The 12,198-nt window shown below is 44.4% G+C and overlaps 1 protein-coding gene across 1 annotated transcript; it reads right to left on the bottom strand.

Annotated features, from left to right (window-relative positions):
• Window positions 1-406: 406 nt before the first annotated feature.
• LOC103205523 (cornulin-like) lies at window positions 407-3,539 on the bottom strand. Its single transcript, XM_042782320.1, has 3 exons — window positions 3,402-3,539; window positions 1,214-1,912; window positions 407-1,051 (listed from the first exon to the last, which is right to left on the bottom strand). The coding sequence occupies exons 1-3, from the start codon at window positions 3,537-3,539 to the stop codon at window positions 407-409; spliced, it is 1,482 nt and encodes a 493-aa protein (XP_042638254.1).
• Between the last annotated feature and the right edge of the window lie 8,659 nt (window positions 3,540-12,198).

Raw genomic sequence — 12,198 nt, 5'->3', positions numbered from 1 at the left:
AATACTATGGCCCTTAGCCCATAGACAGTGAGTGAATGGAGCCCCTAGGCTAGTTGCTTAGGAAGTTTTATTGATGCATTAGGATAGATGGGACAGTAGACAGATGACTGAGATAAAGGTAGCTTGGAAAACTTCCAAAACTGAGGAGAGTTCAGAACAAAAGGATCATTTGTTCCATGCCTTCTAGCTCCTAAGAAGTTCTTCACTGGAAAACAGGTAAGAGAGAGGAGTTAAGATCAAAAGCACCTTATGGAAATGGTCTCACTGAGAAAGACCTAAGAAGGAATCACCGTGATTAAGTGCTGATGTTGAAGGATGTGCCAGCTGGAGTGGACAGTGCAGGACAAGCAGCCCTTCTCCAGCTGTCTGCTTTTGGGACTGGGCATTAGGCTCCAGGGACAGGGATTCATGGCTTGTTGCTTTTGAAGTAGGAATACAGCTCCCTAGCTGTGATGCTTTGTCTCCCCTCAGGCTGGGCTACCTCTCCACCCTGAGCTGAAGAAACGTTGGTGTGCAAGCTGCTCTGGTCCGGCTTTGGGACCACTATCTCCCTTGTATGGTCATCAACCCACTCCTCACCAACCACAGTGGACTCTGTGGGGTGTGGCTTCCCATCTCTCTGCCCTCCTGTCACACTGCACGTAGGATGTGTGCTGCTCCGGTCCTGACTGCCTGTCAGAGTGCTTGCCCCAGGTTGGGCCTGTCCTCCCAGCATGGTCTCCCCTGTCTCGTAGTGGCTTACTTGTGTCTGCCTTTGACCACTGTCTGACTGTGTCAGGCTCTGTCCCTGTTCTCTAACCCCTACATGGCTTCCCGTCTGACTCCTGTCCTGCTCCATGATCTGGGGGTGTACCTGGGTCTGTGACTCTACCTGGGTCTGAATGTGTCTTCCTGTTACAACCTGGCTCATTTGACTATTGTCTTGACCATCAGTCTTGGTCCCTTGGGTCTGGGCACAGGTGGTCTCCTGTGAATGGGTGCCAGTGCTCCCTGTCTGATGGCTTTCATCCTGACATGGGGTCTGGGTGTATGTCTGGGTTTGTAATCCTGCCTGGATTTGAGTGTGTCCTCCTGCCACTATTTGGCTGGCCTGGCTCATGTCCTGACCGTGGGTCTCTCTGGTCTGGCTAAAGATGGACCCCTGTGACTGAGTGCTTGTGTTCCCTGTCTGAAAGCTCCCATCTTGCTCCACAGTCTGAGTTTGTGACCCTGCCTGGGTCTCAATGTGTCCTCCTGTTACTACCTGCCTGGTCTGGCTCCTGTCCTGACCATGGGTCTCAGTCCCTCTAGTCTGGGTACAGGAGGACTCTCGTGACTGAGTGCCAGTGCTCCCCATCTGAAGGCTCTTGTCCTGTTCTGGGGTTTGGGTGGTACCTGTCTGGGTCTGAGTTAGGGTTCCAGTCATAGTCTCACTGGTCCGGTGGGCTCTTTCCTGTTCCCTGGTCTGGGACATTCTCTCTGACTGTTCCTCTCTGGTCTGATGATGCTTGTCTTCTGCTGTCTGGGTCTGCTCCATGTGCCCTGACACTTGTGCCTGCTGGCTCATGCTACCTTGTCTCTGGGACTCAGTCTGCATGTCATGGTGACCAACCTGAGGGGAGCTGACATCTTGCCTTGTGGAAGCCTGATTTCTCTGTCCACAGCTGCTCCCCTCACAGAGCTGACCTCTCCCAGCACCTCCTACTTCAGTGTGACTTTCTTGTCCTTCCCTCAGCTCTTGCGAGGCCCCAGGATGATGGCTTCCAGGCTCTTGAGATCCACAAGCTCCCTCAGGACTCTCGCTCAGGGTCTTGAAACAGGCCTGGGCAACCTTAAACACCAATACCAGGAATTCCTTGAATTCCACAGTCCCTGTGTCATCTTCATCCAACAGGCGAAAGACTTCATCCACTGTGACTGGATCGTGAGGTTTCTGAGGAGAGGATGAGGCTGAGTCAGCACCCCTCCCTCTCTTGAAGGAAGGCCAACTTCGCTCAGCTCCAGGCCTCCCAGCCCCTAAGAGAGGAAGCCAGACCCCTCCAGCCCTCCCACACTCTGCACATATAACACTATACCAAAAACCAAGCAAAAATTAAAAAAAAAAACAAACCAAAAAACTGAACTCACTGCCATTGAGTTGATTCTAACTCATAGCAACCTCCTTTGGGTTTCTGAGGTGGGAAATCTTTACAGAAGTAGATTGCCCCATCTTCCTTCTACGGATTGGCTGGTGGTTTTGAACTGCCAACCTTCTGGTTAGCAATCAGATGCCTTAGACACTACGCCACCAGAGCTCCTTACCACTATTAAAAAAAAAAAAAAAAACAAAAACAGCTCACTGGCATCAAGTCAGTTTGACTCATAGCAACCCCTCCTTGGGTTTCTAAGCCAGTATCTCTACAGAAATAGATTGCCCCATATTCCTTCTGAGGAGTAGCTGGTGGGTTTGAACCATCAGTCTTCTGGTTAGCAGTCAAATGCCTTAGGTCCTGTGCCCCTATAGCAGCACTATAATTGCAGTGTGTTTGTTTTTGGGACTGTCTCTCTTCCCTTCAAGGGTGGTGATTCTTACAGAGTTGCTTCTGACTCCATGTGTGCAGAATAAAACCGCTCTATAGGGTTTTCAAGGCTGTGGTCTTTCAGAAGCAGATTGCTGGGCCTGTCTTCCTAGGGCCTCTGGGTAGATTTGAACTGCCAACCTTTCAACTAGTAGTAGAGTGCTTAACTGTGCCAAAATCCTTTTATTTTGTATGCTCTGTGTCTGGCACAATTTTTGACCCATAGAAGAACTGGATGAATATTTACTAAAGAATGAATAAATAATTGTGCTCATCATAATGCAGCTGTCTGAGTGTTAGGGTTTTCTTTGCTCCTTTGGACTGTCTTTCCCAAGATGGGGCTGAGGTCCTGTGGTGCAAGGCTGCCTGGAGTATGCAGAGGTAGTACCCTGCTGTCCATACATCCTGGTCCCTATGGCCTTCATCTTCTTGGTTGCTTAATTGCTTATGTGATCAGTCAGCTAATATTTTTGAGCAACTTCTATGGGCAAGACACAGCTGTGCTTCTAATGAATGCTTATTATTGGATAATCAAATTTCAGCTAGGCTTGGGAACTGTTTACTGTGTCAGAATTTCAAAGCAGCAGAAAACGGCAACTATTTTGGTTTCCAGAATATTCTGTTCCTACCTGAGCTGTCCCCTGAGAGCCCTTTTACCTACCCTCAAATAAAAATTAATTGAAATAAAGGTATTTTCTCTAAGGGCCTAGCCCTACTAACTTGCTCCTTGGCTTTCCTTTCCTCTGCCTGCAGGCAGGCCTGGGTTTAGTTACTGCCTCCTCAGATTCCTGAGATGGAACATGTGCAGGCAAAGAGTTTCTCTCTGCTGTTATGCCCTTTCCCACCCGGATCAGCACATCCTACCACGATGACGTCAGCAAACTCATTCTCCAAGAGCCTTTTCAGCTCCCCTCGGGTCAGCGCCTTGCAGTTGCCCTCAGTCTTGGCGTAGCGACCGAAGGCTTCAATGATCCCATTAATGTTCCGCAGTAATTGAGGCATCTTTGATGTCAAGCTGGAAAAAGATGAAAAGCCCCCTCAGGGGGCTACATATGAGCCTCAGCTGTTTCCTGGGGAGCATTTCTGCTTTGTAGTCATTTCCTTGCATATTCAGTTCTGCTTTTGGTCTGTGTCTCCCTCTGTCATTTCCTAATAATACATTTTATGAATGGGAAGAGGGAACATGCAGTGACTAGAGGCAGCCTCCCTCAGGATTTGAATGCTGTCCTGTGAGCTTGGGCCAGTTGCTTTGCCTGTCTATACTTCAGTTATTCATTATGGAATAAACAAAGTACTATAAACCAGTTGCCGTTGAGTGGATTCTGACTCATGGCAACCCCATGTGTTTCAGAGTAGAACTGTACTCCATAGGGTTTTCGGTGGCTGGGACCTTTTGGAAGCACATAGCCAGGTCTTTCTTTCCAGGCACCTATGTGTTGAAGCCAACCTTTTGGTTAGTAGCCGAGTGCATAACCATTTTTACTACCCAAGGATTCTGAAAGTAATAGTAGTACCTATTTTATAGGGTTACTGTGAGAATTAAAAGAGATAATACATATAAAGCACTTGGCAGAGGCCTGTTTTGTACTAAGTGCTAGCTATTAAATAGTGTTATTATGTTATTATACACATATACACAGATATAATTTGTGTGCCTCTATGCACACTTTCCTGCTTACAAAACACTTCTGTGTGCATCATCTTTGTAATCCTTATTATTTTTACTGTATATATGTATAAAAGGTTCTCTGGTGGTGCAGTGCCAAGGCATTTGACTGCTAATCAGAAGTTTGGTGGTTCAAACCTACCAGCCACTTCATGGAAGGAAGACTGAACAATCTACTAAGATTTATAGATCTAAACAATCTACTAAGATTTATATAGTAAAGATTTATATGTATGTGTGTGTGTATATATATATCATATATATATATCAACATAGGAGCTCTGGTAGCATAGTGCCTAAGGCACTTGACTGCAAACCAGAAGGCTGGCAGTTCAAACCCACTAGCCACTCCTTGGAAGGAAGATGGGGCAATCTACTTCCATAGTGATACTACCTCGGAAACCCAAGGATGGGTCACTATGAGTTGGGGTTGACTCGATGGCTTATAACAGCAATAATAACAACAACAAAACAAAGTCACTGCCATCAAGTCAATTCCGACTCATAGAGAACCCCATTGGGTTTCCAAGGCAGTAAATCTTTACAGAGGTAGATTGCCCAGTCTTCCTTCCACAGAGCAGCTGGTGGGTTCGAACTGCCAGCCTTCTGGTTAGCAGTCAAATACCTTAGGCACTGCACCACTAGAGTTCCTTACATATATATGTGAGGAAACAGGTTCAGATAAATTAGGTGATTTGCCCAAGGCCACATAGATTGTAAGGGACCAAGAAATCCTAAAACTCATATCTCCTGAGCCCGTATGCATGAGCTTTCTTTACCTATCACAAGGCTATTATGGTCACTGCTGGGTATGCCAGGAGGCAGTGAGTACATATGTGAGTCAATCCCTGACTCAGGTGAGAGCCAACTAGGAGTTCTAGAGGTCCAGCTGTGCCCTTTCTTACTTCCTTTTTGGGGTTGTTCAGGAAGTGGCAGGGCTACCACCTGTTAGGAATGCTGAGGAGGGGGTGCCTCCCATGGGTGGATGACTTTCCAACTCTGACAGTCTAGGTTTTCCTGAATATGACCTCTGTCCTCAGCCCTGGCCCCTGTCAGGGAGGTCAGCCTGCCCAACAGGTTTGTGGGTCTATCAAGCCCAGGATTCTAGTGACCTATGGGGAATGGCTCTCAATGGAAGGGAGAGATTGGCTTTCTCACTAGCCGGGGATCTGGAGACAAGTTCAAGTAAGATCTGCATGGGGGTAATAGGCAAAGAGATCTGCATATGTGTTGGGCAGAAGCCTTGGAGAGACCAGAAGAGAAACTGGTGTCAAAGATGAAAAGGTTCAAATGCAGGAGCAGATGGCATCTGGAAAACAGGAGAGGAACCTGGGGATTTAAAGGAGAATGCCATGGGAGGAGAAAGACATAATGAGAGAAGCAAGAGAGTAAAGGAAGTAAGGAGATTTGGAAGCTAGAGAAAGGTCAGTTGGCCAGAAGAATTCAGAAATTCATAAACCCAAGGTTGACTGCTCAAAGGATCTCCTTTCTACCTAAATCAAACCAAACCAAACTCACTGCCGTTGAGTCAGTTTTGACTCATACCAACCCCTCCTTGGGTTTCTGAGGTGGTATATCTACAGAAGTAGATTGCCCAGTCTTCCTTCTGCTGAGTGGCTGGTGGCTTTGAACCACCAGCCTTCTGATTAGCAGTCAAATGCCTTAGGCACTAGTAACCAAAGGTTTTTGGCAGACTTTGACCTCTTGTGTACATCAAGGTACAAAACTCATAATATAGCACCTCAACAGAGACATGAAAAGATCCTGGTGGGGGACTTTTCAGTGTGGCAGAACTTAAACATTGGTCTATAAACCAGGTGCCATGGAGTCAGTTCCCACGTATGGAGACCCCATGTGTGTCACAACAGAGCAGTGCTCCACAGGGTTTTGTTTTCCAATGGCTGATCTTTCAGAAGTTGATCACCAATTTTTTTCCATGGTGTCTTTTTGTGGACATGAACCTCCAACCTTTCAGTTAGCAGCCAAATACTAGCAGTTTGAACCACCTAGGGACTCCCACACTGGTCTATAAACAGAAAATAATAAGATGACCTTCTAGCTACACTTCAAATCCCTTAGGATTAATCCACAAATTCATCTTGCCTAATATCACACTGGGAGTGAGGAGGGAAGTCATGTAAGCCCCTTCCTTCACGAGGTGGTTTGACTTCATCTTCTGGGTTGGCAAAAGTAACTTGGGTCTGATGCCACAGACTGAGCACTACAAAAGCACTTGTAGAACCGTAAGAACAGGAGGCCTTCACTGATTCAGGAAAGCAGGAGGTGGTTCTCTTGCTGCCACCCACACAGTCTCCCTGTGAGAGGAGCTGCTGCCAGGCCTACCGCAGGGGAGGAGGCAAGAGCCCAACAAATTCTGGAGAGCACCATTTCCCACCATGCTCTTGTTCCTGGCTTGCCTGAGGCCCAGTCAAAGAGGGACGCTCTCTGCCCACAGCCAGTACTGACTGACCAACAGCTTTGGTTTTATGAACTCAGGTCCCCAAGACACTGAGTAAAAGAAAGGGGGATTCTGCAAGACAGGACTTACCTAATGCCCAGGCAGGATGAAGCAAGTGGTGTTAAGCAGTGTGTGGAGTACCAAGTCAGTGGGGTGGGAATCTTTTATAGGAGTTTTCATCACAGCTAGAGTTTTAGACAGAGTGATTCATCCGTGGCTCAGCCCAGCCCAGCCCCACCTCCTCTCTTCTCTGTTTCACCCGCTGACCTGTGGCTGCATTGAGCTAATTAGCAGGTGCTGCCTTCCACACTCGATGCCCTCTCTCCACTGACAAGGGAGACTCCCTTCTGATGTGATGGGCTTAGCAGGGCATGCACAGGCCGGGCTTCCTGGTAAACCCTCCTCATCTTGGCGTGACTACGAATCCTGGGATCATTTTTCCTCTTCATACAAACACTGCAAAACACATCATTTATTGAGGGCTGTCTTTTTCAAAGTGACCACTTTGGGAGGCTACTCATGGTTTTCTGGTGATGCTGGCATTACTTAGAACATTTTTTGAATTCTAGTTTTGTAATTACCTTTCATACTCCATTTATGAGACACACTAAAGCCAGTTTCAAGTGTTTATAATAAATTTGGGTCTGTCTCTCTCTTCTTCCCCCCATCGCCACCCCAGTTTCCAAATACATTTTATATTTTAGAGCAGTGTTAGGTTTACAGAAAAACTATACAGAAAGTAGAGTTGCCATATGCTCCCCCTCCTTCCCTGCACACATGTACTCAAGTAAGAAACTCTGGTGGCACAGTGGTTAAAGCATTTGTCTGCTAACCAAAAGGTCAGTGGTTGGGACCTGCCAGCTGCTCTGTGGGAGAAAGATGAGGCAGTCTGCACTTATAAAGATTTATAACCTTGGAAACCTTATGGGACAATTCTACTCTGTCTTATAGGATCACTGAGTCGGAATCAACTCGATGGCAGTGGGTTTGGTTTTTATGGTTTGGATTCATGTGATACATTTGTTACAGTTGATGAACCAACATTGATATATCATTATTAACTAAAGGGCATAGTATACATTCAGGTCTACAGTTTGTGTTGTATACTCCTATAGGTTTTGACAAATGTATAATGTCATGTGTCCATCATCACTATATCAGACAGAGCAGTTTCACTGTCCTAAAAATGCTCTCCCCTGGACTCCCTGGAAACAACTGATCTTTTTACTGTCTCTATTGTTTTATCTTTTCCAGAACACCATATAGTTGCAATCACATGTTGTTGTTGTTATGTTCCGTTGAGTCAGACCTGACTCATAGCAGCCCCTCCTTGGGTTGCCGAGGCAGTATCACTCCAGAAGTAGATTGCCCAACCTTCCTTCCGAGGAGTGGCTGATGGGTTTGAACCTCCAGCCTTCTGGTTAGCAGTCAAGTGCCTTAGGCACTATGCTACCAGAGCTTCTTGCAATCATATAGTATGTCATTTTATCAGACTATCTTCTTTCACTTAGCAAATACATTTAAGCTTCCTCAGTGTCTTTTCATAGCTTGAGAGCAGATGTCTTGTTATTGTTGAATAATAATACTCCATAGTATGAATGTACTATAGTTTGTTTATCCATTCACCTATTGAAAGCCACAGTAGTTGCTTCCAGTTTGGGGGAATTATGAATAAAATTTCTTTAAACAGTTGAGTGCATGTTTTTATGTAGACATACATTTTCAACTTATTTGGGTAAATACCTAGGAATGCAATTGTTGGCTTGCTTATAGGGTAAGCCTATGCTTAGCTTTGTAAAGAGTGCCAGAATTTCTTCCAAAGTGGCTGTACCATTTTTTCTTCCCACCAGCAATGAATGAGAGTCCCTGTTGCTCCCTCGCCAAAATTTGTTGTTGTTAGTGTATCTCAGCTGGCACAGTGCCTAAGGTGTTTGACTGCTAACCAGAGGTTGGAGGTTCAAACCCACCAGCTGCTCTGCAGAAGGAAGATGGAGCAATCTACTTACTTAAAGATTCACCACCTCAGAAACCCAATGGGGTTTGCTATGAGTCAGAATCCACTTGACGGATGAGTTTGGTTTGGAAGGTGAGCTTGGAGTTTGGAATGACATATGATGTGGAACACCTTTTCAAATGCTTATTTTCCAACTATATATCTTCTTTGATGAAGTGTCTGTTCAGATCTTCTGCCTATTTTTAATTGGTTTGTTTGTTTTCTTGTTGTTGAGTTTTAAGAGGTATTTATATATTTTAGATATAAATCTTTTATCATATATGTGTTTTTAAAATATTTTCTCCCAGTGTATGTCTTATAGTTTTACTCTCTTAACTGTCTTTTGCAGAGCAGAAAGTTTTAATTTTCATGAAGTTTAATTTATCATTTTTTTCTTTTATGGACTGTGCTTTTGATATTGTATCCAAAAAATCATTGGCAAACCCAAGACCACCTTTATTTTCTCCTATGTTAGCTTCTAGGAGCATAGTGCCTAAAGCACTTGACTGGTAACCAGAAGGCTGGTGGTTGAGACCCACCAGCCACTCCTCGGAAGGAAGGTTGGGCAATCTACTTCTGTAGTGATACTGCCTTGGAAACCCAAGGAGGGGTTGTTATGAGTTGGGTCTGACTCAATGGCACATAACAACACAACACGTTATCTTCTAGAAGTTGTATAGTTTGTGTTTTACATTTAGATGTATGATCCATTTGGAGTTCATTTTTATAAAACATATTGACTATCTAGATTCATTTTTTTTGCAAGTAGATGTCTGGTTATATCAGCTCCATTGGTTGAAAATACTGTCCTTTCTCCATGTGACTCCTTTTCTTTTGCTTTTCTTTTTTCAGTTTTTTGAGATTTGGGTGAAAGTTTACAGAGCAAATTCATTTTCCATACAGCAGTTCATACACATTTTGTCTCATGACATTGACTGCAATTTCCCAAAATGTAACAGCTCTCTTCCCACTTCCTCCCCATAGTTACCTCTTCCCTGAGTCCTTCCTTCCCATGAACTCCTGTCCCCCTGAGCTGTCTCCCTGTATATATACTGCCCTTTTGTTCTTCCATGATTGATCTCTCCAAGGAGTGCATCTGCCTGATGTAAATGTTCAGCACATATGCCTGTCTTTTATTTGGCTGGAAGCCACAGGAATGAGTTCGATTCTAAACCTGAAGGGCAGGTAGAGGCCATAGTCTCAGGAGTTTTACTAGGCTCTATCAGACCAGCAAACCTGTTCTTTTTTTGTTTGTTTGTTTCCAATGATTTTGAGTTTTGTTCCACATTGTTCTCCCACTCTATCCAGGATCTCCTACACAGATCCCCCTCCGAGTGGTTGACAGTGGTAGCCGGGCACCATCTAGTTCGGGTCTAATGGTGATTCATTTTCTTATTACAACAAATAAGGCTTAATACACACTACCCTACCTACATCTTACGGGTAGACAGCATTTTATGGGTAGTGGGGAGAGGGGCTTAAGATAATCATGTGTAACCCCCTAAATTAGTCAACTATCTGCAAATTTTTTCAGAGAGCCTATTTCTGGGATGGGATAGGAGTGGGAGGTAGGTACAAAGGAGTGTCTGGCTAGGAAAAAGCAGAGCCAGGCTCCAATCTTTAGAAGCAGAAGGAGAAAGAAGTTACTGTAGTAATTGAACTGAGTTAACCATGACAGGGGAAGTTGAGGACCAAGAGGAGAGGTGAGCAGATTGGGCCCTTCTTCAGTGAATATTGTTCTAAGCCTTATCTGAAGGGAATTACAACTTTCAAGGAGGCTTGGGAACTAAGGGAAAGTAAGTAAAGAACACAACAAGTCAAGAGCTTTGTCTATGAGGCAACACTTGAGTAGGTATTAAAAACTCACTGCCATTGAATCGATTCCAGCAACCTCCACTGAGTTTCCAAGCTGGTAAATCTTTATGGAAGCAGATTGCCCCATCTTCCTTCTGTGGAGCAGCTGGTGGGTTTGAACTGCCAAGCTTTTGATTAACAGTCAAATGCCTTAGACATTGCACCACCAGAACTCCTTTGGATAAGTATTTTTACATTCAGTTTATAGATGAGGAAACTGAGACACAGACATGGTAAGTAAACTACCCAAGGTCACATAAGTAGAAAGTGATAGGTGTGAATTTTAATTTAGGTCTGCCTGACTCAAGATCTATGTCTTTATATGTGCCTGGGGCAGGGCTGAACCTGTAGGTGAAGTCATCTGTGAAGAGTGAGGGCCTCACACAAATAGAGGGTCATGAATTGTATGTGTGTGTTAGTGGGTGGAGTTGACTGGAGTGAATGAGTGGAGTCAATGGAGATGAGGGGGTGAGGAGATTGGTATTGATCTAATCTCTAATTGAGTGTAAATTTGTTAGTTTGCATAGTTTGTGAAGAGTTGTTATATATTAGTGACTTTCCCCACCAAACCCACCATCATCAAGTCAATTCCAATTCATTGAGACCCTATAGGACAGGGTAGAACTGCCCCCATTAAGGTTTCCAAACCCGTAAATCTTTAAGGAAGCAGATTGAATGATCTTTCCACTATGAAATGGCTGGTGGGTTTGAAATGCTGACCTTTTGGTTAGCATCTGAATGCCTTAACCAGTGGTATTTTTATCTCTTGGGTGTGTGTATGGGGGGCAGAGAGCACTCAGGCTAGGGATCAGAATTCCTGAGTCAAACTTGTCCTCTGATCAAGACTTTTAGAATAAGTAGAAATACCCCAAAGAAACACAAACCCACTTTTGCATTCTGATTCGTCCTTACATACTCAGACAAAAATTCATCGCTAATCTCTACTTGATTTATTTCTGCAAGTATCTAATAAACACCAGTGTTTGCTTCATATTGGGCTAGACATAAGGAGCTCTGATAGTGAAGTGGCAAAGGCATTTGGCTGTTAACTAAAAGGTTGGCAGTTCAAACCCACCAAGTGGTTGAAACACATCAGTCGCTCCACGGGAGAAAGATGAAGCGGTCTACTTCCATAAAGATTTACTGCCTTGGAAACCCTATAGGGCAGTTCTAGTTGTCCTATAAGGTCGTGATGAGTTGGAATCAACTCATTTGCAATTGGTTTAGTTCAGGCATTGAGTTGACTCCAGGAAGTCAGTCTACTGGGGGGACAGGCCATGAACACCAGAAATAATTATTTAATCATGAAAGACAGAATTTAGTGAAATGCTTTATGAAGTATAGTCAAATACCACAAGATCTGGGGTAAAGAATCAGTGCTCAGGGTGGTCAAGGATGAGAGAAACCATGTCAGCAATGTCTCTCTGCCTATGCTTGTGTTGCTGCGCTGGTTTTATTTTATTATTTTATTTGCTAGTTCTGAAGGCCCACTATTGGTAGACACTGTGTTAAGAGCTTACACACATCATTTCATTTAGCCCTCACAGCAGCCCTATGGTAGCAAAGCTATTATTGGAATTTTACAGATGAAAAGCTAATAACTCATAAATAATTGATATAACTTCCCAACCACAAAAGATAATGGCAAAGGCAGAATTTGTACCCAAATCTGTCCAACTTCAGGGCCCAA

Source organism: Orycteropus afer, unplaced genomic scaffold (genome assembly GCF_000298275.1).
Source record: "Orycteropus afer afer isolate SDZICR_OR568_19922 unplaced genomic scaffold, OryAfe1.0 scaffold00290, whole genome shotgun sequence".
In the NCBI taxonomy this organism is placed as follows: Eukaryota; Metazoa; Chordata; class Mammalia; order Tubulidentata; family Orycteropodidae; genus Orycteropus; species Orycteropus afer.
The sequence above is the reverse complement of the archived record's forward strand: the minus strand, read 5'-3'. Positions and strand labels throughout refer to the sequence as shown.

Bases quoted from the DNA above. Each gene is read 5' to 3' on its own strand.
- LOC103205523 (XM_042782320.1), bottom strand. From the start codon at position 3,539: ATGCCTCAATTACTGCGGAACATTAATGGGATCATTGAAGCCTTCGGT. The intron at 1,913-3,401 runs GTAGGATGTGCT...TCCTCTCCTCAG, and splicing joins AGTTTGCTGACGTCATCGTG to AAACCTCACGATCCAGTCAC. The intron at 1,052-1,213 runs GCAGGGTCACAA...ACTCAAATCCAG, and splicing joins GAGGACACATTGAGACCCAG to GCAGGATTACAAACCCAGAC.